We start from the raw sequence: 26,655 nt of genomic DNA on the forward strand, positions 1-26,655 counted from the left end.
TAGGCCTATTGTAATTATGAATTCGTTTAACTACAAGTTTCACTTGAAATCATCTGTTACCAGCTTTCAATGGCTCTGAATGAGCAGCGGCTCTGCGGCAGATTACGCAATAGAGAGAATAAACTGACACTTTTCAAAGTCTGTAATTGTAGCGCCTCTTAGCGGTAAAAGGCAACAAATACACACCAGAATTTTACCGCCGCGGGGGCGGCGGCGGTAAAAGTATTTTTCTGGTTGAGTACCCACTGTAGCACTGCAAGTTGTCGTAGGACATTTCATCTTATAGCCCTCCTTTTTGCTCTTTCAGTCGCATTACTTATACGTCGTACGTCTTCATCACATCTCTGTTATCACAAAGCCCACGACACACAATAAAAACATAATTATGACCACTGCATCCTCCATCCTCCAGTTATTGACGTTATTAAATGCCAAGTTTAAATGACGTCGCTGTCGGACTGCTTACGTCACTTCACAGTTCCTGCTGGCAGTGCTTATACAACTACTTGTGCATTGTAGCTTTTATGGCTCAGATGTTTTAATGAAACAATTTTCAGCCGATTAAACATCCTGAGAGCTATGTGCCTAAATACAGATTCATTCTAGTCAGCCACGTTAATATTCGGGAAGTGTTTAGTTCCTGTCTCTATGAAGCCCCTCCTTCTGAAAGCACACTGTGCTCTGATTGGTCGGCTGGAGCAATGTGTTGTGATTGGTCAAGCGCTTCGAGTGTGTTTGGGAAATGTCCCGCCCCTTAGCATAACCGCCAGTTTAACACAATACTAACTAACTCAACCAGGCCCCGCCCCTTTTATTCTGCGTATGAATTATTATAATGAGGAATATTGTGACGTGTTCGTTCCCGGAAGAAACTCAAGCCTACAATGGAGGCGTTTCAGAAGTTCAGAAACACCGACACTGATATAGAGAAGAACTCATGCTGGAGTGACTTTAAGCTTTGTAACTTCTTTCATGCTCAAACAGCAACATTACACACTAAAGACAGATGAATATGTAAAAAAGCATTATAGGACCCCTTTTAAAGTTAACTCAAATATTAACACTTAACTAGTGGTCATCATAAAAGCATTATGTATGTTGCAGGTGCCCATCTTTGAGACGAATGATGGCTGGGAGAACCTCTTGGGGGCGCTGTTGATAGCAGGACAGTTTGCCATCCCTGAGGTGACTTTTTTAATTCAAAGTTATGTATGCCTAAATACAGATTCATTCTAGTCAGCCACGTTCATTTCCGTGGTGTTTAGGTCCTGTCTCTATGAAGCCCCTCCTTCTGAAAGCACACTGTGCTCAGCCATTATAGTGATTAGCATACGGTACGTTCAGCGGATATAAAAGGAGAAGAGACTGACATCTGACTAAGCGTGTCATTCTGGGTCCTGGAAGTGACGTCATTTCTGGTGCGCAGTGTTTATGTCCAGGAGGCAAGAGCTACTGGTGACAGTCTCATTATGAGTGTTTTATGTTAGGAAGGGTAATTTGAGACTCGTTTAATTTAGTGTGGCTGAGGAGAACTCATCTCAGTGAACCGGAAGGATAGCGCGTTTACAGCCTGTGTTACGCATTTACATTGAGTAGTTTCCAGTATTTATTGACCTCAGGACTTGAGGAGTACAGTGGCGAGAAGCTACGTGTTTGTCACTCTATTGTGTTTCAGCGTGAATGTTATGTTTCCTGGAACTTCGTTTGTTTGTAAAGTTGTTCTTTTTGTGTTTTGAATGTTATTTTGTAATGTAATCTGGGATTACACGTTATAGGATGTGCTGACAACAGTTAATGAGCATCAGCCAGTGAGCGGTGGCCATCATTGTGTGACAAACTGATTCCTTCTGTCAGCATGTGATAAGTGTTTAGTTGACAGACCATTACGTGGAATGTGTACCGGTATGTATGTGTGTGTGTTTGCTTGTGTCTCATATTGTTTTCTTTTCCATTGAGAATTGGGGTGCAGTACTAGCCAGAGTCCTCTGTGTGTGGTGGTGGTGCGGCTGTCGTCACCACACACACACACACACACACACACACACACACACTGTCGGTCTGCAGTGTCAACAGCGGGTGCTTTGGTGTTGTGCGCTGAGAGAGCACGAGTAGTTGCTGTGTTTATTGGACAGGAAAGACAAATCCCCCAATTCTAAAGGGGTAAAATTGTGTGTGTAACATGTTATATGGCTGATGAATTACTTTTAATGTTTGTATATTAAAAGACACCAGTTTTGTATTTTAATGTATGGTGTTTAGAAATAAATGCTGTGAAACGCTTTATTGTTGCCTGATATCTGACTCTGCCACTGCGTATCTGTGTGCTTTGTGTACTTGATGTCCCTGTGGGTCCCCGGCCAGTATCCGGGGTGGTGTAGTTTATTTAGTGCCATAATTGGCATTGTATTAAACTTTTGATAGCATACTCTCGCACAGTGATAATAGGAAATTAAAGTAACAGAGATTGTTTTGGATATACAGCAAAAAAAGAGTCTAGAAAAAAAGTTTTTTGATTCACTTCCGTTGCACAGATCATTAGTTATTAACTCAGTGGCCGCTAAGATGTGTTTAATTACAGATGGATTTAGGGGTTGAGGGTTGGGGTATATGTACAACTTGTAACGACTGGAAATAAGGTGTGGCCCCTTTAAGAGCTATGCGCTCCCTGTTGAACTGTCGGCAGTATTGTATTGTATGTGCCTTGGGCCTCGAACACCCCTTTTACTGTCAATGCGAACACCCCATGTAGGCGGGTAATTTCTGTTTGATGCTAATTTTTATCTTATTTTGTTTACTAAGTAACGATGTGGACAGTAGAACGTGTGACAGACAGTTAGGCTACACGAGTTAGATTTGGGAATAAAGTGCGAGTTGTGAGATGCCAATCGCCTCCGTGTGTCTGTCTGGCCTCTGCCTGCAATAACTTCAGTTGTGAGCTATCCCTAATCTTCCTGAAGCAACGCGTTACAAACTGTACTTCAGTTTCATTGCGGGGACACCACCTTCACCTGCCATCATGTCTATCGGCTCGCTTTCGGGTTAAACTTTCCGGGACTGCGCAACTGGGTTATAGGTTGCCAGGTTGAGGTGACAAACGGGTTGAAATTGTAAATGGTCTGTGGATTGTGTGAATATAATGCATTTAATACAATCTGGCAACTGGTCAACATTAGACAAACATATTGGTCCGATTATTCATAAAGGAGTTTGGGCCATGCAAATTACGGGAGTTTCCCGGGAGAAATAACAAACCGGGAGGGATCCGGGAGATAGGGCTAAAAAACGGGAGAAACCCGGGAAAAACGGGAGTGTTGACAGGTATGATCATGAGGAGTCCTCTCTCGGTCGCTTCACGGATCTCATCCAGCAGGACAGGACGGATGTCAGGGACCTTACCGCTGCCGTAAGTCTCCAATACCATCCATTTTTTTAAAATGATGAACATGTTCATGCACTGAATGAAGAGATTTGACAAAAATATGTGTGCAAATAAAGGCAGACATTTCCACATGGCAGAGATGGAAACTTGAGTCGCATTTAAACAACTGACCCGAGACATGACTTGGACTTGAAGACAGAAACATAAAAAACGAAAGTCGTTTTGGTACGACATTTCCGATTACATTCTCTCTTAACTACCCCACATGACAGCATGAAACAACATTGTACTATTCATTCCTAATTCATTCATCGTCTATCAATATGTGCCAGCATTATTATATTGTGACCATCTTATGCATTATTATATTGTGCGTGACGCTTGTATTGTATTCACCCATTGGAAAGGTGTTGTTTTATAAAAATTAACATTACTTTCTGGTGATATTTGTGTCATTTAGTTTGAAAAGCAATCAGTTAATCCAAACGGGAGCTGCGGATTTACCAGTTAACTTGCATATGGACTGGACGGACACTTTCAGACGCATTTAATGACCCTGTCGGACTCATTTCCACAGATCGGTTTGTTGAGTCGCGTGTGTTATTATATCGCACACTGGTTTTGTAGCGCACACTGGTTTGCTCACTGGAAGACTACATTACCCATCACTGCTTGAGAACTACAGCAAACTACAGCAACTCAAATAGCTCAATACACAGCAGTTTTTTCCCTCATCGTCCCTGTATTCCAAATGGTATAATGTTAAATAGTTTGAAAGTAGTCTTTTTTTGGGTTGGGAACCACTGTTCTGGATCACTTGAAAATTAAAGGCAGGTGTGTTTGATTGGGGTTGCAGATAAACTGTGCAGGACAGTCCATCGGCAGGAGCAGGATTGGGCACACCTGGTTTACATCTTGTGGTTATTCACTCTGGTGAAGACTTCTCTTGATTGTTGATTTTGACACACATACACCTACCACCAGGAGAGTGTTCTTGATCTGGCCAACTGTTGTGAAGGGTGTTTTCTTCACCAAGGAAAGAATTATTCGGTCATCCACCACAGTTGTTTTCCGTGGTCTTCCGGGTCTTTTGGTGTTGCTGAGCTTTTCTTTTTAAGAATGTTCCAAACAGTTGATTTGGCCACACCTAATGTTTTTGCTATCTCTCTGATGGTTTTTTTTTTTTTTTTGCCTAATGATGGCTTGCTTCACTGACAGCTCTTTGGCTCTCATATTGAGAGTTGACAGCAACAGATTCCAAAAGCAAATAGCACACTTGAAATTAACTCTGGACCTTTTATCTGCTCCTTGTAAATGGGATAATGAGGGAATAACACACACCTGGCCATGGAACAGCTGAGCAGCCAATTGTCCCATTACTTTTGGTCCCTTAAAAAGTGGGAGGCATATACAAACTGTTGTAATTCACCATGATTTGGATGTAAATACCCTGAAATTAAAGCTGAAAGTCTGCAGTTAAAGCACATCGTGTTCTGTGGTGTATAGAGTATAGAGAATTGTGTCAATGTCCCGATATTTATGGACCTGAACATTAATTTGAGTGATACACAGATATCACATGGACCACTTTTATGATACTTCAATAATAGCTTAGAGGGATAGTTCACCCAAAAATGTTAATCCTGCCGTAATTTTCTTTCTTCTGCTGAACACAAAATAAGATATTTTGGCAAATGATGGTTGGGGCCCATCAACTGTTTGGTTACCAACATTTTTAACACAACATTATGTGTTCAGCAGAAAAAAATCAATTCATACAGGTTTGGAAAAATTTGAGGGTGAGTAAATGATGACAGCGAACTGTCCCTTTAAAAGCCTCAGTCCCAAAATGTTAATAATTACATTGAAAGGAGTAACTAATACATTCTGAATTTCTATGGCAGAAAAAAAAGTAAAAATAATATATATATTATTTAATAAATATACATTTTGTATGAGTTATCATTTTTTAGGAAAACTATTCTCTAAATAGACCCATGGGACTAAGACTGTGTATAAATGTTATCAGAACAAGACTCACTTCTGATGTGGACTTCAGCGATGGCAGGTTTGGTGAGGTAAATGCGTCAACGCTTCCAGAGTCCACTTTACTGACACGATTGCCCCTGTACAGCTTATGACGAAAATACAGCAAACCTGCGAACAAAGGTTTCTTGTCCATTACTCAATTTTAGACATTTTATAATGATATTTTATAACAATAATAATAATTATAAAATTATTACAATTGTACTGTTATTCCAATACATTTATACTTGTGCTTCATTGGCATGGCAGAAACAAAATGTACTGAAAAACACTCAATCATCTCAAAGGACACTTAAAACCACATTTAATCAAATATTAGTTCCTGTATTTTATTAAAAAACTAAATAGTTGTAAATGCTTAAACTAATTGATAATGAAATTCTGTCAGCTATTGTATAACTGCAGTACTAACATCCTCCAAAACATGAGTCTTAAAAACATCACAAATATCGGACGGTATCTTGTACTGCATTTGTAAAGGCTACAGAGAATTAAAAAAGTCACCTCAGGGATGGCAAACTGTCCTGCTATCAACAGCGCCCCCAAGAGGTTCTCCCAGCCATCATTCGTCTCAAAGATGGGCACCTGCAACATACATAATGCTTTTATGATGACCACTAGTTAAGTGTTAATATTTGAGTTAACTTTAAAAGGGGTCCTATAATGCTTTTTTACATATTCATCTTTCTTTAGTGTGTAATGTTGCTGTTTAAGCATGAAAGAAGTTACAAAGCTTAAAGTCACTCCAGCATGAGTTCTTCTCTATATCAGTGTCAGTGTTTCTGAACTTCTGAAACGCCTCCATTGTAGTCTTGAGTTTCTTCCGGGAACGAACACGCCACAATATTCCTCATTATAATAATTCATACGCAGAATAAAAGGGGCGAGGCCTGGTTGAGTTAGTTAGTATTGTGTTAAACTGGCGGTTATGCTAAGGGGCGGGACATTTCCCAAACACACTCGAAGCGCTTGACCAATCACAACACATTGCTCCAGCCGACCAATCAGAGCACAGTGTGCTTTTCAGAAGGAGGGGCTTCATAGAGACAGGAACTAAACACTTCCCGAATATTAACGTGGCTGACTAGAATGAATCTGTATTTAGGCATACATAGCTCTCAGGATGTTTAATCGGCTGAAAATTGTTTCATGGAAACATCTGAGCCATAAAAGCTACAATGCACAAGTAGTTGAATAAGCACCGCCAGCAGGAACTGTGAAGTGACGTAAGCAGTCCGACAGCGACGTCATTTAAACTTGGCATTTAATAACGTCAATAACTGGAGGATGGAGGATGCAGTGGTCATAACTATGTTTTATTGTGTGTCGTGGGCTTTGTGATAACGGAGATGTGATGAAGACGTACGACGTATAAGTAATGCGACTGAAAGAGCAAAAAGGAGGGCTATAAGATGAAATGTCCTACGACAACTTGCAGTGCTACATATCATCTCGGCTGAGAGAAGAACACAACGCTGCAGAATGCTGTTAACATTAGCTTTCTTTATGTTAGGCTGTAAGAGTAAGTATACAGTATGTATACTGTGTGTTTACCATAGACTGTATAAAAATCTCTGCGTAGTGTCCGTGACGTCACCCGTAGTGTTTCTGAAGAGCATTTTTGAAGCCCAAAGTGGTCGGAGCCGGCCGTCGCCATCTTGGCAGCGCGTCACTCCCGGAAAACAGAAAATGTGCAAAGAGGCGGATTATCTGAGGTGACGTGACGCTAACAGACAGCAGACAAACGGCTAGCCTGCAAAAGTACATGGAAGAGACTTAAACTGCAGTTCATCGACTGGCCACTAGAGGCCGGCTGCAGAAAAGAGTCAATCCCATAGACCCCCATGTTAAAATGCCCACCTTTACAGCAGATAAAAACATGTTTACAGCCTGGTACAAAAAGTGGTTTTGGTCTATATAGCTAATTTAGCCCTTCATGACAACTGTGAGGGGGGTGAATATTTGTATAACTCATCCGTTTAAATTATATTAAGCCTTAAAGTTCTGCATAATTAAGGGCATGGCCACTTGGTGACAGGTGGATTGCCGCTTATGTCACTGTGGATGAGTTGTGGCCAGTGGATGAATTGCAGCTTAAGTCTCTTCAGTGTTGGCTTCAAGAGAGAGACCGGAAGGTTGTCGCTTGGTGTATACTAAGCATTAGAGTGAATGACTCAATGACCCTTTTATAAGGACAGGTCACTGCATCCGAAATCGAATACTTCTCAACTAGCATGCGAAAAACACTAAGCCAACAGGGTAGTCAAGTCAAGTCAAGTATATTTGTATAGTGCTTTTCACAATACAGATTGTATCAAAGCAGCTTCACAGTATTAAATTAAAATAATAATAAACGTCCATTTTGGTAATGCTGATCAATAGTATTATGAATACATAGTATTCGGAAAACAAGGCGACCAGAATGAAAAACTTCTTCCACGGAGATTCTGAAGTGCACATTCAATGAACACTTTACTTTCCCATGAGGCCACGGGAGCGGACTTGTGAATGCGATGAAACTGACACGATACGTCACAACAGTGAAAACATGGTGAATGTCCGAATTTCATTCATTTAACACACATACTATACAGAACAAACTAAAAGTACGTTTCAAACCAAATGTCGTACCTGCTGAACGACGAGTGACTTGCTGCTTTTCTGAATGAATCAGTCGCTTTGAACCTACTGATGGTTTTAGTTTCATATTTTAAAATAACAATTTAGTTTTTAAATCATTTCATATTTCAATGTTCCGCATTTTATTTGTAAAACACCATAGTATCTTATTATTCTAATTTAATGTATTGAATAAATGTAAGATATTTACATGAAAGATCATGGATACGTCTAATAACGTATTATCTAATAATCTTTATTAGCAAAAAAAAATGCATGTATACAGCTAAAAGTCTATTAAAATGGAAATCAATTTAAATGTAAATGTACATTTTTGTCACTGCTGTGAACTTACCACTGCACAGAATATTAAGAATATTTCCAAATATTTTCGGGAGTCTCCTGTCAATGACAGGACTAAACCAGCCAAGTTACCAGCACAAAAAAACTCAGCTAAATTTAATCTAATTACTGTTATCTGCAAAATCCCCAGAAAAATTGCGATGTAATTTATTTATTTTTTTTGGTCAATAATCGCACACCCCTGTTCATTTAAGGCCTCTGTATGCAATCGAGCTATCCTTCCATGAAATGTGAAAAACCTCTAGTTCCCTTTCGAGGGAACTCGCGATGCGTCACTTGACGCTTTGGGAACGCCCCCAGCGTGAATGCGTCTGAGCATCAATGTCAACTAGTCCAATGGAAAGAATGAGCGTCACGGGCGGGTGACGTCATGACCAGGAAGGGATAAAGGCTCACCCGGTGAAACGCGGCATTAGCTTCTGTGTCTCAGCAAGCGATCTGTGTTACTCTGTCTCTGTCTATTTATTGTTGTCTGTTACGATATTATTGGGAAGAGTTATGGCGAAACAACTTTACAAACTCTGTGCTTCTCCCTGCCCGCGTTATTTAACGGGTGGGGACACACACAAGCTTTGTGTAGTTTGTTTGGGAGTGGAGCATGCGGTATCAGCCTCCGAGGGGGCTGATTGCAACATTGTGAGAAGCTTTCGCTTCGCATGCTCCACTCCCGCCTGTCACTTTTCGAGGAAAGTGGCCGGGCTCGCGATCCTCGGGGTGCAGGACACGCGTCTGCCGAGGCAGCGCGGAGAATGCATTCCTGTGGATCGCGAATAGGATCTCGTTACGGGGTTGGAGACGGGTCCGCGGATCTTATCTCCTCCCTTTCCACGAGTGATCCAGTGCTCTCTCTCCGGTCTCGGAAGCCCGCGCTGCGGTCTCTTCCGCCCGGGGAGAGAAATCAATGCTTCAGTGCTCTACCTCCGAGGAGGTAGATGTGCTGGGCATTGAAAGTGTACACAATCATGGGGGAAGTGGATTTGCCATCTCTTCCCCAGCGTATGAGAATTATATATAGCCTATATATATATATATATATATATATATATGATAGTTTATATATTATATATGAAATAAAGTGTATATATATATAAAGAATGTATATAAAAAATATATATATATAATAATAAGCTGGTGGAGGTGTTTACTAAGGCTGTAGATAAATTAAATATTTAATGGCCAGCAGAAATAAGGGGGCACTCGTCCTTAAAATAAATTGAACGAGTTTCCTTCCCTCTATTTTTCCACCTCCATCACGGGGCCTTCCATTTTTCCCGATCTGCACAGCGAGCTGTCTAGATCATGGAAAAAGCCTTACTCATTTTTTAGCCCCACATTCATGTATATTCAAAAGATATTTGGGGGTTAAGAGAGTATGGCTATGGGACAATACCCCGGGTAGTACAGACACTTGCGAGCTATGTCTCCCGGTTCAGTATCGTCCCTGAAGGCGTCGGCTTCTCTCACTAAACCATTAAAGAAAACTATTTTTTAATCTAGTGGGAAAAGCATATATGGCAGTGGGTCTAGCACGAGCCTGCTTGCACACTATAGCAGTGCTGCAAGCATATCAGGCTGACCTGCTGTGGTATTTGGACAGAAGTGAGGGAGTTTGGCCCGATGGGGTTTGAGAACTCCGTCGGGCCTCAGATTTATCTCTCAGGGATGGCACCCAAATAAATGTGGTCACTGAGAGACACCTCTGGCTCAATTTGATGGGAACCAGCCCCTCGAGGCTGGCCTCTGGTGTAATAAAGACAGCCAGTTCGGGGACCTGAAACATACTGGCAGGAACCACCCGAACTGACTGTTTTTGAACCCCCCTCAGAGGGCGCGAGTCCGACGCAACGTCGAGTTGACGCTGCGCCAGAAGCTCGCTGGAGAACGCTGCGCCCCGAAGCACCAAGGGTGGCGGGGTTGGCAGAACGGTCCCCTGAGGGCACAGAGATGGAAAGGGCACCGTATAATGAGGTGTACACCATTCCACCCCGGTTGGGGCTGCCCTCACCGGTCTGACGCCGTGGCGCCAGACCTTTTCTTTTGAGCCGCAGCCTTCTCAGCATGAAGAACGGTCCTCGGATCCGGCTTCTGCTTTGAAGGCTTTGGCTGCTGTGTTGTGTATGAGAAACTAGCCGGCTGGAGCTGCTCACGCCCAGCAGCCCCAGTGGGTTGGACATAGCGAGGGAGAGATTATCTTGTATCTTTCTCCATGATTCCCATCAAATTGAGCCAGAGGTGTCTCTCAGTGACCACATTTCTTTGGCTGCCATCCCTGAGAGATAAATCTGAGGCCCGACGGAGTTCTCAAACCCCATCGGGCCAAACTCCCTCACTTCTGTCCAAATACCACAGCAGGTCAGCCTGATATGCTTGCAGCACTGCTATAGTGTGCAAGCAGGCTCGTGCTAGACCCACTGCCATATATGCTTTTCCCACTAGATTAAAAAATAGTTTTCTTTAATGGTTTAGTGAGAGAAGCGGACGCCTTCAGGGACGATACTGAACCGGGAGACATAGCTCGCAAGTGTCTGTTCTACCCGGGGTATTGCCCCATAGCCATACTCTCTTAACCCCCAAATATCTGAATATACATGAATGTGGGGCTAAAAAATGAGTAAGGCTTTTTCCATGATCTAGACAGCTCGCTGTGCAGATCGGGAAAAATGGAAGGCCCCGTGATGGAGGTGGAAAAATAGAGGGAAGGAAACTCGTTCAATTTATTTTAAGGACGAGTGCCCCCTTATTTCTGCTGGCCATTAAATATTTAATTTATCTACAGCCTTAGTAAACACCTCCACCAGCTTATTATTATATATATATTTTTTTTATATACATTCTTTATATATATATACACTTTATTTCATATATAATATATAAACTATCATATATATATATATATATATATATAGGCTATATATAATTCTCATACGCTGGGGAAGAGATGGCAAATCCACTTCCCCCATGATTGTGTACACTTTCAATGCCCAGCACATCTACCTCCTCGGAGGTAGAGCACTGAAGCATTGATTTCTCTCCCCGGGCGGAAGAGACCGCAGCGCGGGCTTCCGAGACCGGAGAGAGAGCACTGGATCACTCGTGGAAAGGGAGGAGATAAGATCCGCGGACCCGTCTCCAACCCCGTAACGAGATCCTATTCGCGATCCACAGGAATGCATTCTCCGCGCTGCCTCGGCAGACGCGTGTCCTGCACCCCGAGGATCGCGAGCCCGGCCACTTTCCTCGAAAAGTGACAGGCGGGAGTGGAGCATGCGAAGCGAAAGCTTCTCACAATGTTGCAATCAGCCCCCTCGGAGGCTGATACCGCATGCTCCACTCCCAAACAAACTACACAAAGCTCGTGTGTGTCCCCACCCGTTAAATAACGCGGGCAGGGAGAAGCACAGAGTTTGTAAAGTTGTTTCGCCATAACTCTTCCCAATAATATCGTAACAGACAACAATAAATAGACAGAGACAGAGTGACACAGATCGCTTGCTGAGACACAGAAGCTAATGCCGCGTTTCACCGGGTGAGCCTTTATCCCTTACTGGTCATGACATCACCCGCCCGTGACGCTCATTCTTTCCATTGGACTAGTTGACATTGATGCTCAGACGCATTCACGCTGGGGGCGTTCCCAAAGCGTCAAGTGACGCATCGTCTCGTTCCCTTTCTCAGGGAACTATGGTTACAGTAGTAACCTGAGACGTTTTGTTTTCTTCCAGTTGCGCTCCATTTTTCTGTCTGCTCTCTTAATAAACCACACAGCCGTCTGGAGTCATATAGTGATGGTGGAGATGATGCTTGGGTTCATGTTGAGATCGGCAGACAGAAGTTCACCTTTGTGAGTGTGTATTATCATTCTAAAGGTGACCATCTAATCTGTGATCTCATGGTAAAGATTTTCAGCGGCTTCTTAACAAGTGAGTCAGAAGCTTTTAAATGCAGGCCTGTGATTGGTGGAGACTGAAACACAACCCTTGATGGCCTGGATGTGAAGATGTTAACTAATGTTTCAGAATCGCTTACTATGGTTAACTAAGATCACATGTGTAGCATGCTTGGTATCTACGAACTCCAATTTGCGTTTCCTATTTGTTCATTTACATTACATTGTGCTAATAACTCTGTGACGCGTTAGTATTATAAGCATCTTGAAGGTTCTTCTCTTAAACACACTGATAACCCTTGTTGTAAAAAAACAGCCACATTTTGACAGTAACAATTCAAATTCAAACATTTCAAATTCACAACAACAAATGAGGTTCTCCTCAGCCACACTGTACATTAAACGAGTCTCAAATTACCCTTCCTAACATAAAACACTCATAATGAGACTGTCACCAGTAGCTCTTGCCTCCTGGACATAAACACTGCACACCAGAAATGATGTCACTTCCAGGACCCAGAATGACACGCTTAGTCAGATGTCAGTCTCTTCTCCTTTTATATCCGCTGAACGTACCGTATGCTAATCACTATAACGGCTGATCGCATCGCCACAACTGTAAAGCTGCTTTGAAACAGTCTATATTGGTAAAAGCTCTATATAAATGAAGATGACTTGACTTGACTCCTGAATCAACTAATCAACGTCTTTGAGTTTACTTGAATATCTCAGTCAGGTGTGTGTATGAGGAACCCGGCTTTATGTAAAATCATTGAAATAAAAATATTAGCAAACACTGAACCAATCACATTAACAGTGAATTTGTAAATGGTTTGCAGCAACTATAACAAACATTTATTGGACAGGAAAAAGTTGAGCAATTCAGTTGTAGAAAAAAGAGGAACTGTTTTCTGAATGTGAGAGTTCACACCCATCCGCCTAAACTTCAGAGATGATCACAGTTGTGTGTGTGTGTTAGGACTGTCACTTTACATTCGAAAAAATCGATTGCACAATCGATCGGACCAACCAACACAAGTTTCGAAAACGAAAATAGGGAATCGATTTTAACGCCTTTTTTTTCTTTTTTAGCAAAAATGTGTGTTAGGTGGACAGATCAATACAGCACACAGTACATGTAGGATGCTGGAAAATAACAATGTCTTTTCTGTTAACCAAATGCTTTGTAATATTCGCTATTACTTCAATGCAAGTGAACAAGCACGCCGTTATTTGTTACGTAGTGACGTGTGTGTGTGTGTGTGTGTTCAAGTAAGCCAGAAATGCGCAGATTCTGTGCAATACGCTGTATTTAATATATCATGAGGACTCACGAGTTGCACTAAATCAGATTTGTCTTACACGAACTTCCCCAGCAAAGTGAGTAAACATAGAAACACACCAGATTGGCTCGTGATTTGACAGCGTTTGCCGCCACAGTTCATTTGTACCCGCATCTGGCGGGTCGAGGGAGTTAATCTCAATCCCTGAATGTTGCGCTCCTGTTTGTCATTGTGCACGAAACTTCACGCCAATAAATCATCAGTAATATTGCTGACTTGCTCAATATTGCTCAAGCCCCTCTTTACGCTCGTCCTAATGCCTGTTAGGTGTCCGTGGATTTGCCTGTATTTGGTGTTGAAAATGGAAACGTCTTTAGATGGAAAATCGATATTACAATCGATTCAGTGAACACTTATGTCTTAAAAATCGAACAGGATTTTTTCACAAAAGTGACAGCCCTAGTGTGTGTTTAACAGTGCGGTCAAACTAACGGAGTTCTCACGGCCAGCGATGACATGCTTCTGAAACACCATTACTGTGGACAGCAAGTTCGGTCCGACTACGGCGTGATTGGTATCTTTATTCTCGGTGTGACTCAAGAAATCTATCAAGACACGTTTCATTACAAAAGGAAATATTTAAAGATATTTTCATTTTTTTAAATGTCATAATATACTTTTGACCACCAGGAAGAAGCATCTTGAGTGTCTTCAGAACATGGTGCCGATGACACACACTGACTTTAATAATGACACACAACCGCCTCTTAAAGCTTCTCTTCTTCTTCTTCTTCTTCTTTAAACAGCTCAGCCTGTGTCACAGGGAAAGGGAAAAGAATCTTGCGTTTGGTGTTTGTGGTGTTAATAAAGGAGTCTGGATCTGATCTATTTCTCAGGGCTAGAGAGAGTAAAGCAGAATATTATAATCCATGTGTAGAAAGTAAACTCTCAGATCAGATGTGTGTTGAGACAGTGCTGTTAACAGTATATGCACTTCTCACACGTTTCACACACACATGTAGAGCAACACTTCACTGTCATGCACTGACATCGTGTCACTAAAGCAACTATAGCCGGATGTAAACACTCAGTTCATCAGATCAGAGGAAGTTACAGGAGGAGCTGATGATGTTTAAAGGAGGAGCTGTAACTATATATAATGAAGAGGAAGAGCTGTAACTATATATAATGAAGAGGAAGACTGACAGAAACAGAAATGTCTGATAAGTGTGATCTGTGTCTGCTGGGACTGATCATTCTCTCTTCACTTCTCACAGGTAAAGAAATCTGTATTTTCTCTAAACACATTTAGTGGAATTAGTCTGGAAAGAGTTCATTTGAACATGCTCAGTTTATTCTTACACACATTCACGTTGTGATCTCAGAGTTGTGTATTGACACACACAGATCATACTGTATTATTCCTGATACTGGACATAGTGTCACTCAAACATCTGATGATGAAGAATGATCTTCATATTAAGAGTGTGTCAGTGATTTGAACACTGATAGTTTATTCTGGAGAGTGTGTTGTTTGCTTTAAGTGAGTGTTACGACCGTTCACTGACTTTAAAAGAGTGAATGGAAGGGGAACATTAGGCCTCCAATACTGAGAGAGTGAATAAGACCACTGAGAAACAGCAGGAGAACAGGGGAACAAATGTATTATGTGCAATGATCGGACAAGATATATACAGTATATATATAAATAATCCTTTAGGTGAGTGTGTATATATATATATATATATATATATATATCAGAAAAAAGAAAAATGAAGCGATCTGGGGAGGAAAAAGGGAAAACTGGACAGTGCCAACACAAAGAAAAGAATAAAACAAAAAGGATCTTTCTCACTGGTTTCAACTAAACCTACTTAATCCAAAAGAAAACTGTAGAAAGAAAATTCTTCAACATCCGAGACGTCGTACACTTCCCTACTCTATCTATCAACACAGAAATGACAGCGAATGGTGTAATCTCCCTGAAAAGGGGAACATAGAAATATTAAAATACAGATAGACACTTGTTGTGTTTCCCTCAATCTCTGTATTATGAGTGCACACAATTACCATAAAATGCATAACAATTTACCTGTAACCAGTGGTTAAAGTGGTTAAAGCTGCAGTAGGGAGTTTTGAGAAAACGTTGACTTAGCCTGAAATTACAAATCTGCGGACATATATTCAAACGCACATAACTATAGAATCAATTTTTAATGCGCATGTGAACGCCATCAGCGTTTATCACAGGTTCGCGTTTAAAGTCTGTTTAGAGAGAACGCCGTCGTCTTAGTGGCCCCTAATGTAATAACAAATGATAATTTTGCTGGAAGTGAATCAATCAAAACCAACTTTAGCCGGTAATAACATTATTCAAAATCGCTATAAAGCCAAAACAGTCTCTGTTACCGTAAATTGTATGTTTATCTCTGTAAAGCTGCTTTGAAACAATCTCCATTGTTAAAAGCGCTATATAAATGAAGATGACTTGACTTGAAAATTTGAACAAGCACAACTTCCAGGTCCCGCCCCCTTGCTCTCTGCTGCGCTACAGCCCTCCCTCCACAGCTCGTCCTCCACAGCGGAGCCCGTCGTGAACACGCAGGCTAGTAAACAGGGCCACCGATAACAGCGGATAAAAAGATATATGGCACATTCACTAATAGGCACTAAACGTCAATAATATGCTTTACATTGACTATGGCCTGCCCATACTTTGACTACAAACTTGGTCCTCAAATCATTATGTATTTTGCAATAGCCTGCATGTAACTTTATAACGTTGCACTCTTTCTATAAGTTATAAATAGCTAGTAAGATAACGTTAATATAACGGTAACTAACGTTACAGTATGTAAGTAATTATTCTAGCGATATATAATGCTAGATAAGGTGTGCTAGTACATTATTTCAGCAACATGACAAGCCAGTGAATTAGCAGGTTTCAATTGTTGCTTAGCAGAGTGCGTGACATTTTATCTACATGTTATGCGGCTAGAGCTTTGACACCAAGTCAATGGGCTCTGTGTAATTCTTTCTTTTTCGCTTGTTTATCGTCATCAGTCTTTTTCCTTTTACCTCTTTGTTTTATGAGCAGGTGTCACTCGAGAATTGGCAGTTTAGGTTGTTTCTCCGTCATAAGCACAGCTGCAGCACGCCGGCAATCTTGAGTTTGAACGACGGCTCGCGCTGTGCAAGAGAGGGGTGTGATCAGCACGTACACGAGCGTGATTGACACTGCTAAGACATTCCTCCTGGCTCTGATTGGTTGTTTCTGACCGGGAGCGTGTATTTCTTGCAAATGGCAATAGGACCACTAGGAGGAGCCAGAGGAGCTTGATTTTTACACAGATTATCTGTCTCATATTCTACTGTCAGGACATAATGACAGTTTTAGCAAATACATGTTTTCAAAAGTTACCTACAGCAGCTTTAAAGTGGGATTTGGCAGGAGGGGGAACCCTCAAATGTTGTGTAGGTGCAACAGGGAAAAATGACTCACCGTAGGACAACATATTGAGTATTGTGGAATAGCACTTTCTGGGACAAGAGTGTCACTGTGGCACAAAGTATCACAATACTTATTTACTTGATATTTTAATGGTTTTAATTTGGTCCATCTACACTGATAGGATGACGATAATATGTTAAAATTGCTGAACACCACAATATGGAACACAACCTTGTTTTTCACAATGTAAATTGAAACATAAAAAGTTAGGGGGAAATTTTTTGATTTCTCGGACCTAAATGTGCAATTTAAGACTTTTGGAGGCCAAAATAAATGCTTTACAATCATGTCAAGTGGGCATTATGAATATTGTCAATACCAGCTCTCTCCTTATCTCCATCTTTCTCTTTCTCTCAGTCTCCTTATCCTGCCCTATTTCTTCTCCTCCTAAAGCTGAACTTTGACTGATAGTCTTTTCATTTTCGTCTGTGTCAGTGAAGAAATTAAACATAGGCTCAACTGATATGTATATGTTTTATGAATCATTTGCGGAGACAAGTTAATTTACTCAAGCTTGGCTTAGCCTAAGTCAGTATTACCAATAGCAGGGTCCCCGCGGGTCCTTAAAAAGTCTTAAAAGGTCTTAAATAACATTTTCGCTTTTTAAGGTCTGAAAATGTCTTAAAATCTGAAATTTCCAATAAGGAGGTCTTAAATTTCACGTACGGACCTTAAATTTCTTGTAGGAGACAACAACACATTACAGACGGTGTTTACGACCGTTCATGCTTACGGTCGGGTTGCCAGATTTAAATAATTAAATCCCCAGTCAGAGCTTTTCTGTTAAAATAACACGCTTTCTACCCGGTCTTGTCAATAGTATCTGGCAACCATGCTCGCGCGCGCTCTCTACACTGCTGAAGAAGCGCGGATGATCTGAAAACACTGACAAGTAAGCTGGAGTTCAGTGATCTTCATTTGAGATTTTCTACTTACATTAATTAAAGTGTCATTCAGTTGGTCTTTATTCTGTCACGAGCCGCTTGCGCTGTTTGTGTGACTAAATCTGCGATCAATACAGGCTGATATCCAGCAGTGTTTTTAATGTTGATCATATTATTGCATATTATTGCTATTTTGCAACAAAAGCCACGGCAGCAGACAGTGGTGATTCGAGAACGAATCTGTGGCTTTGAACGAATCGTGAGATTCAATGACCCGTTCATAAATACAGCCACTTGCTTTGTTACCATAGACTGTTGTGTTTGATACTGAATGAATGAATGACTCGATGACGGATGACTCACTCATAAAGACAGTGACTTACCGCCACCTACTGGCGATTTTAATTTAATGTTAAAAAGTATCACCTCGTTTTTACCATCATTGCATATTTATTGAACATTGTTTTATTTAAAGCATTATTTCTTTTATAAAAGTATTTATAAAGGTAAAAAATTAACTGGAAAAAATCGATTAAAAGGGGCAGATATTGTCCCTTAATGGAAAAGGTGTGACTGCAGTCTAAGTGCAAGAGGGGTTACGGCACTCTAAAAAATTGGAGTACCACTGAACTAAGGAACAGGGATATGTAGAATTGCACAAGTGCTACTGCTAAAGAGTTAATTGTCAATACAGCCTGTTACCTTGATTCAAATGTCTCATAAGCTTAACTGAATTGGCCTAAAGCAAAAAATTATAATGTCATTTTTTGTCTAAAGACGACATATAAAATAGCTGCCAAAATTAATGTCGGTAACTGAAGTTTGACTAAAAGTTGACAAAAAAATGCAATGACTTTGTCAACTAAAACTAGACTAAAACTATGAAAGAGAAAATTACAAAAATGTGACTAAGACCAATAAGCATTTTCATCTTAAGACTAAAACAAAAACGGCTGCCAAAATTAACACTGTCGTGTCGTGCTGAACATTTTCCTGTTTTTTTTTTGTCGTGGTAAAGTCTTAAATTTGCCTTTTAGAGGACTTAAAAAGGTCTTAAAAGTCATTAAATTTGCTGTTAAAAAATGTGCAGATACCCTGAATAGGAAGCTTCTACAAGCTTTGGAATTTGAAGACGTCTGTTTTTAAATGTTAAATGTAATTTTAAATAAAATAAACTATAGGCTACATTTAAAGCAGTTGGTAAACGTTCCCTTAGGCATCATGCGCTGTGGAAACACCTCAAGTCATTCTCAGGTATAAACACGCAGCATTTACGCACGTAAGTGATTTCATGTCGATATATACAATGGTTACATAATGTCAAAACTAATCCTGCTATTGATATCTTGTAAGACTGCCGACCCTATAGAACCGTGGCAAGGGAAAACAAATGTCCGGCGAATATCGAACCTAAAACTAACTTTACCTCGCTCAACCACCGTGAGTGCATTTCACACATTTGTAATCGCTGGCGTTCAGCGGGGAGGAAGGAAGGGCTTTGTCTGCATACGTGAATCTTAGATGCACTCAAATCAGACAGGAGAACCGTGACTGAGAACATAACGCTGGGAGCGAGTGTGTGAAGGCGGGGTCAGGGGGTGATAACACGTGTTGATGCGGAAGGACTCCTTCAGAAGGAGCACCAGGCTGGCTGCAATCTGACAGCGCACGCAACATTTTATAAACAATAGCCTACCATCGCACTGTCATTGATATTAATGAATCTATTTATTTATTTATTAATTTATCTGAGGTGCCGGCCCACTTTAACCCCTGCATGTAACATTATTACATTCTCAAGTGACCCATATTGTATTGTAAGGTATGGACTGTCAGTTGACTTCCTCCTTTCCTCAAGCAAGAACGTGTGTACAACACACACACACACTCTCTCTCTCACACACACACAAAGAACGGGGGTGTTCTGTTACAAGACTGAGCTTTACCCTTGGAATGTCCCAGAGAGTGGGATTCCTCCTTATTCTTGCTGAGAAGAAGTAACGAACCCGGGTTTAAACCTATATATTCTATGTATATACATATAACCATGTGATACATGCATCTAATGTTCCATCTCATGATTTTCCTTTATGTTGTTTGGTCTGTGTGGCCTTGTAAACTCTAATGGGTTAATGTTGAGACGTGACTTGCATACTATGAGAAACAGAAATCACTGTGTAGCATGTTTAGTCTCGATAAACTCCAACCTTCGTTCCCATTTGTTGATTTACATTACATCTTGCTAACTTTGTGATGCAGGGGTGTTATAAGAAATCTTGAAGGTTCTTTCTCTTAAACACCAAATTAACTGACATATTCAGATGTCCTGCAAGATTCACCCGGACTGTAGCCCGCAAGCTTCAGAGGAATGGCCAGAGTCATAAAATGCTTGAACATTCCATGCCCTCCCCCATCTCTGCAAGAGAGATAACAGAACTCTAACACACACAAACCAACACACACACATAATGGACCTTTACATTACACTCATAAAACGAGCCATTACCAATTGTATACGATATATTCCTGTATGTCTGTGTGTTTCCCAGTCCATGGTAGTCTAGATATGATCTCCTAGCGTATCAGTGAAACTCTTGAGAGTTTATAGTTATGTATTAAGATGTATCTTCGTATTCCAATTATGTGTAAATGTTTTGTTTGGTACCGTTTTAATTATCTCGTTCCAACTGATTTGGTCAGATACAGAAGATTACAGTAAAATGTATGTTTTCTATGTTTTTACCATCTTGTGGAATGATTCTGACAAATTCTGACTGGTCATAAAAGAGGCGGACACGGCCATAGTTTAACTTTGACAAGACAAAGAGAATTTGGCCGCCAAAAGTTTCGTTGAATGTCATTGGCCAGTTCGCACCTCAGAGGTGTGGACTCCAGTTCCTCTAAAGAGGACTGAACCTCCCTCTGGACTCTCTCTTCCTCCCTTGTCCTCGTGTCATGATGTAACGTCTCGCCTCCGGGCGAGTTCTTCGCCTTTCTTTTATTTGTTTCTAGTTTAGTTTGTGTTTTTCAGTTGTAGATAAGGCTCTGTGTTTAATTCCAATCGACGATTGAAAAGAAAACCCGGTGACATATCTCTTCAGCAAATCCATCTACAAAGGACCTTTAAACGAGCGCGCGCTCGCTTTGAAGGAGAAACACGCGCACGTGACCACGTGACGCGCCGGACCGAGAGACACACACGCTTCTTCACAAGCCATGCAAAGAGTTACCTGTGCAAGTATCCGTGTTTGATCACGCTTTTAAGATTTGTTGAAGTCTTGTTGTCTCTCAAAGTTCTGTTGTCTATGTGAATTTGCTATTTAGAAAGATCCTCGGGTCTTTCTAAACTCCCTCTTGTATAACTGCAACTCTCTACATTTCTTCTCTCTCTCTATCTCTATGCATTTCTCGTTCATCGATGCCTTATCATGTTTGTTTGTTTATTATGTTTGTAAATACATATATCCCATGTAACCGTAGTAAATACATAAGTAGTCATGCCTCTATTAAATTAATTATATATTCATTTGATTGATGTGCTGTCTCTTTGCTCAATTTCAAGTCCCTTAAGTGCAAAAGATCTTATGCTACAAGCTTACTAAAATTAAAAATACCTTAAAGAGTATGTGTTGTGTTTATAGGGCGGGAAACCCAATTCTTCTGGCCAGAGAATTGCGTTTCCTGAAATCCTATAAAGTAAGATGATATGGTGGATCCCCACAAATATTATCCTGACAATTGAGCTAATTCATTTTATCTGTTTTGTGAAACGTGGTCCGTGTAATTAATTGCAATCAACTTGTGGTTAATTTCAGGGATTCACATGCATGCATGCAGGTAAAATGACAGATCCTCCCTTATCGGGAGATTTATTAACATGTAAGACTGATCTAATCCAAACATGCATGAATAATTATTAATTACCAATTATTAATTATGATATGCAAATTCCCCACGGATTAGATCCGCCCTGAATCCTTACAGTATTGACTGTCAAAACACAAAGATATGAGCATCAACTGGCATAAAACACTATATCCATCCTGTTACACACAATAAACAAGATAGCTTACATCTGTATGTGTGACAAAATAAAATATTAATCAAAGAAAATGAATAAAATATAAAAGAAAATGCAAATCATATTACTTATAAATCAAAATTAATGTAATACTCTATATAATACTCTGTACTCTATATGTAGTGTATATTAATCTCCAAACATTGTATTTGTCACAATATAAAACCACTTTACACGTCATCCATTGTATGTGATAACTGCAGGCCTTCACACTTGACCATGGACGGTTCAGCATGTGACCCATTAACACACACTCATGTACGATACAAACTCAAATAAACACAAAACAGTGTTAGAAGATGATAATATTACAGCCAAACTGATCTTAACAGCATAATAACACTGTATTTTCATTATACGATTGTTAGAAACCCATAAAACTTCATGTACTAACAATACAGTGCATTGATACGTGCTGATGTTAGCATAGCATCGCAAACTATTCACGTTCGCCATGTGCGACAATCTCTTCTCTTTTCCACAATACGGGTTTATAACAATTATACGAACATCCTATACACACAAACTCATATTAACATCAAATATATCCGGATATTTAAAGGGGCTTACCTGAAAAGAGGAATATACAGACAGACACTTGTTGCGTTTCCCCTCAATCTGTGTATTATGAGTGGGGGAAGGGAACCGTGTGGCTGATAATAAACTCAGAGACGTCGTACACTTCCCTACTATATCTATCAACACAGAAATGACAGTGAATGGCACATGCTCCTATAAACCTAGTGTGTCTAAACTAAATAAATCAGAGCTAAGTGTGTCCGATGTACGTCACGTGACATAACTTCCCTATCCCTTTTCCTCTATCCAGCCAAACACAGCGTTACCGCTCTCTAACACTCAATAATAAAGGGAAATAGGACGGCAAAGAAATTTGGTTTCACATGATAATCATAACACACTAACACAGCGTATAAGTAATAACCAAAAGTACAAATAAATGAAAACGAAACAGGTATTGTTTTTCAAGGTTATAACTCTGTACAAATAAAGCCCAAAGCATCAGTCGTTGATTAGCATTATACATACAGGACAGTAAAACAAGGGAGTTGTGATCGCTATAGACAATAGTGGGCAGGATGGAAGAGCCGAAATAAACTTCACAGAACTGCAAGAAAAACAACAACGCCAAAGTTTCCTTTTCAACTGTCGAGTAATTCCCTTGATGTTTATTAAACTTACGGGAGAAAAAGCACACTGATGGTCCACATCCTCGCCGTCCTGAAGCAAAACTGCTCCAGTAACTCGATGTATCCGCGCTCGCATCAACTTACAACTCAAAGAGCGATCGAAACTCAGAGCAGCCGAAACTGGGCTGATCAACAGAGCTTTAACACTCTCAAACGCAATCTGGCACTCCTGAGCAATAGTGAGGGAAATACTAGCATTTAATACTTCTGTTTTTATGCTGGTATGATTTATGTTTTCATTTATTAATATATATATATATATATATATATATCATAATGGTCACTGAGATATACTGTGTTTCAGGCACCAGTGGAGTGACTGAGGATGATGAGTTCATCAGTTCTGGTGAAAATGTGCGTCTGTCCTGTAATAATGCTCTTCCTGACTGCAAATCAACTACATGGATCTACTCTAACAGCTTCAGACAGTCAGGGACAGTTGAACTGATTACTGGAGGGATAAAGAAGAAGAACACAGAGAGACATGAGAGACTGAGTCTGGAGTCTGACTGCTCTCTGAACATCAAGAACGTCACAGAAGAAGATTATGGATTATACACCTGCAGACAATATGTGAACGGCAGACAACAAGGATCTGATGCACGTGTTTATCTGCATGTTCTTCATGGTAAGTTTATGATTATATGGTCAATATAAAAAGGGCAGATTCTTTAATAAACTCAGATTATGATTGAAGAGTCTGTGATTTGTGTCTTGTGTTCAGTTTCAGTGTCTCCATCATCATCATCATCATCATCATCATCATCATCTTCATCATCATCATCATCATCTTCATCATCATCTTCATCATCATCTTCATCCTCACAGACTGAGATCAGTCCAGGCCGCTCTGTGACTCTCTCCTGTCAGTTGTATTCTGGATTCTCCTGTGATTATTGGGCTCGTTATGAGGGAGTTGAGCTGTTGTGGGTGAATCAGGCTGGTGTTGATCTGAGGAGAGACTCCAGATATCAGATATTATCATCATCAGATCAATATCACTGTTTCATCACTCTGACTACAACACTCCTGAATGAAGATAACAACAGAGAGTGGAGATGTCAGCTTACTCAGGGAAATCAACTCCAAACCTCAGTCAGATACACTGTCAAGTATTCAGGTGAGAAAACAGTGTGAGAAGAGCCTCATAATGTCAGGAACACTGAGGTCTATCAGTATCACTGAACCAGAACAAACTGAGGGATGAAACAGTCCAAAACGGGACGCTGGAAATAGTAAAGGAATTGAAACTTGCCAGCAAAAACTGTAATTTTTTATGTATTAATCTTAAAAAAAAATTTGTATGTATTAATCATCTGAACTGACATTGATCTTCACAGCTCAAGCTGATTCAACGACAGCAGTGAATCCAGTCCACATCACACACTCTCAGGATCCCTCAACTATAAACACACACGTTTCTAAAGGTACATCATCACTGTCTTTCTCACACCAGTGCTTTTCAGTGCGTAATGCTAGAGTTATCTTCAGTGTTAACTCATCAAAATATGACTGTCATATTCTAGAGGATGATTAACACATTGAGTTGTAGTTTTAGTTTCATTTCATGGACTTTTATGGTGTGTCCCAGTTAGTGTACTTGTGCATATTATATGTCATGTTTAATATAAACACTGAGAGTCGTGTGTTCATGAAACTCTCCGGTTCTTTCACTCGATTCTCCCAGAAAGCATCAGATGAAGACGATATGTTGAGCTCATCCATGCAGTGCATTCACTGTAGATACAAACACCAAACATACATAAAATACTGCTAGTCCAGTCCCAAAATTATTAAAAAAACAGACATGTAAAAGTAAACAAAACAAATATACAAAAAAGAGAGAGAAGCACAAAATAAGCCATACACTCGTAATGTGCTCAGCAACAAGTTTAACATATAAAATTTCATTTCAATTCAAACAAAAACAATAAACTCAAGACTCAAATTGAGACAAAGAAAGAAAAACTAAATCAAATAAACAAAATTCAAATGATAAACCAATTTCACATTAATAGGATAACTCAATTACAATACACAAGAAACATAATCAATACAAAAGATTTACAAAACCACGATCAACCAAAAATAATTCAAAATAACTGATACACAAATTAATATACTGATTTGAATTAAATGAATGGGGAGAAATGAATTGGAAGTCTCAAGCAAATTTAACAAGACTAAATACAACACAAAATAAGGACACTCAACGCTGTTTTAGAGACAAAACATGTACACACAAAAGACAAAGTTCGTTGACACGGGTCCAACACAACCGTGACCCAAAACACACACGGACAACACAGGTCTACAGGACGAGACAGCGGCGCTGCCACTGCAAGGATGTTATCCACCCTGCAATCCGCGCAAGAAAAATACAATTAACATTCAATAATCGACGGGGGAAAAGAAAACAAACTACCACTTACCACACGACAGCTCCGGGAACCGGGATCTAGCCAAAGTTTAACTACTCAGCCTATTTGCAACAGCCGTCACCCGTACACAAAGCAACTGAAATAACACACAAATTGCGACTCGCACCACTTCCACGGCTGATAAACGGATATAATAAATGAAACGCATACCTGGAGGAGGACAGATGCACACTCATATCCATCAGCCGATTAGAGCAGCTGTGACTAAAGGCCGAACACGAAAGACCATAAACAGCCGCTCTCCTTTACCGACCCACAGTCGCGTTCAATCGCGACAGCGGAAACCACACCACATCCGGGAGATGACGATCTGCACAGGTGCATTCGACAATGGCTTTTATAGTACGCACAGGTGATGACATTAAAACGCCAACCATTTAACTCGGGAAATCATGCCACACATAGTGTAATGTTCCAATAAAGCAACTGAGTTTCTCAAAGTCTGAGCTTTATTAACATCAAGCTTTTGACCGTAACTTACATGCAACACACAATGTGACTACTCTAGATAACTGTCGACTAGCGTTCTACTTTGGTTGTCTGCATATTGACTCTTAGCAAACACTCGGTCGCCACCTAATGGACTAAAGACACATTACCTATAACAACGATATAAACTGTTTTATATCACACATAGAAGGGGGAATCTCCTCAACCACCACCAATTATTAATAACAAACAACCACTTTTACCGTCTCCATAATGGTAGCCAAACGTTTTCAATATAACATCCACATCTAAAGCTCTGTTTATTCTCAATAAGAGCTTCAGTAGACGTCTGACAGAAATAAAGTGAGTCAGGGGCCGTATTCACAAAGAATTTTATCTTACCACTAGGAGTACTCCTAAATCGCACTAAAATATTTTAGGTAGGAGTTTTCTCTTAAAAGTTATTCACAACGCCTTTCAGACCTACTCTTAGTAAGGAAAAATGACAACTCCTAAACTAAG

General features: G+C 40.3%; 1 protein-coding gene across 2 annotated transcripts in view; it reads left to right on the forward strand.

The window, feature by feature from the left end:
• The first annotated feature begins 14,707 nt into the window (after positions 1 to 14,707).
• The window catches only part of LOC130102557 (uncharacterized), a 160,622-nt gene continuing 148,674 nt past the window's right edge, over positions 14,708 to 26,655 (forward strand). For both annotated transcript variants that reach the window (XM_056268511.1, XM_056268512.1), the window contains exons 1-4: positions 14,708 to 14,856; positions 23,568 to 23,891; positions 23,988 to 24,383; positions 24,604 to 24,690. In XM_056268511.1, the coding sequence (XP_056124486.1) occupies positions 14,796 to 14,856; positions 23,568 to 23,891; positions 23,988 to 24,383; positions 24,604 to 24,690 (868 nt within the window). In that variant the 5' untranslated portion in view covers positions 14,708 to 14,795. The remainder of the gene's footprint in view (positions 14,857 to 23,567; positions 23,892 to 23,987; positions 24,384 to 24,603; positions 24,691 to 26,655) is intronic.

Source organism: Rhinichthys klamathensis, unplaced genomic scaffold, assembly GCF_029890125.1.
Source record: "Rhinichthys klamathensis goyatoka isolate OS25496 unplaced genomic scaffold, OSU_Roscu_1.1 h1tg000274l_1, whole genome shotgun sequence".
NCBI lineage: Eukaryota > Metazoa > Chordata > Actinopteri > Cypriniformes > Leuciscidae > Rhinichthys > Rhinichthys klamathensis.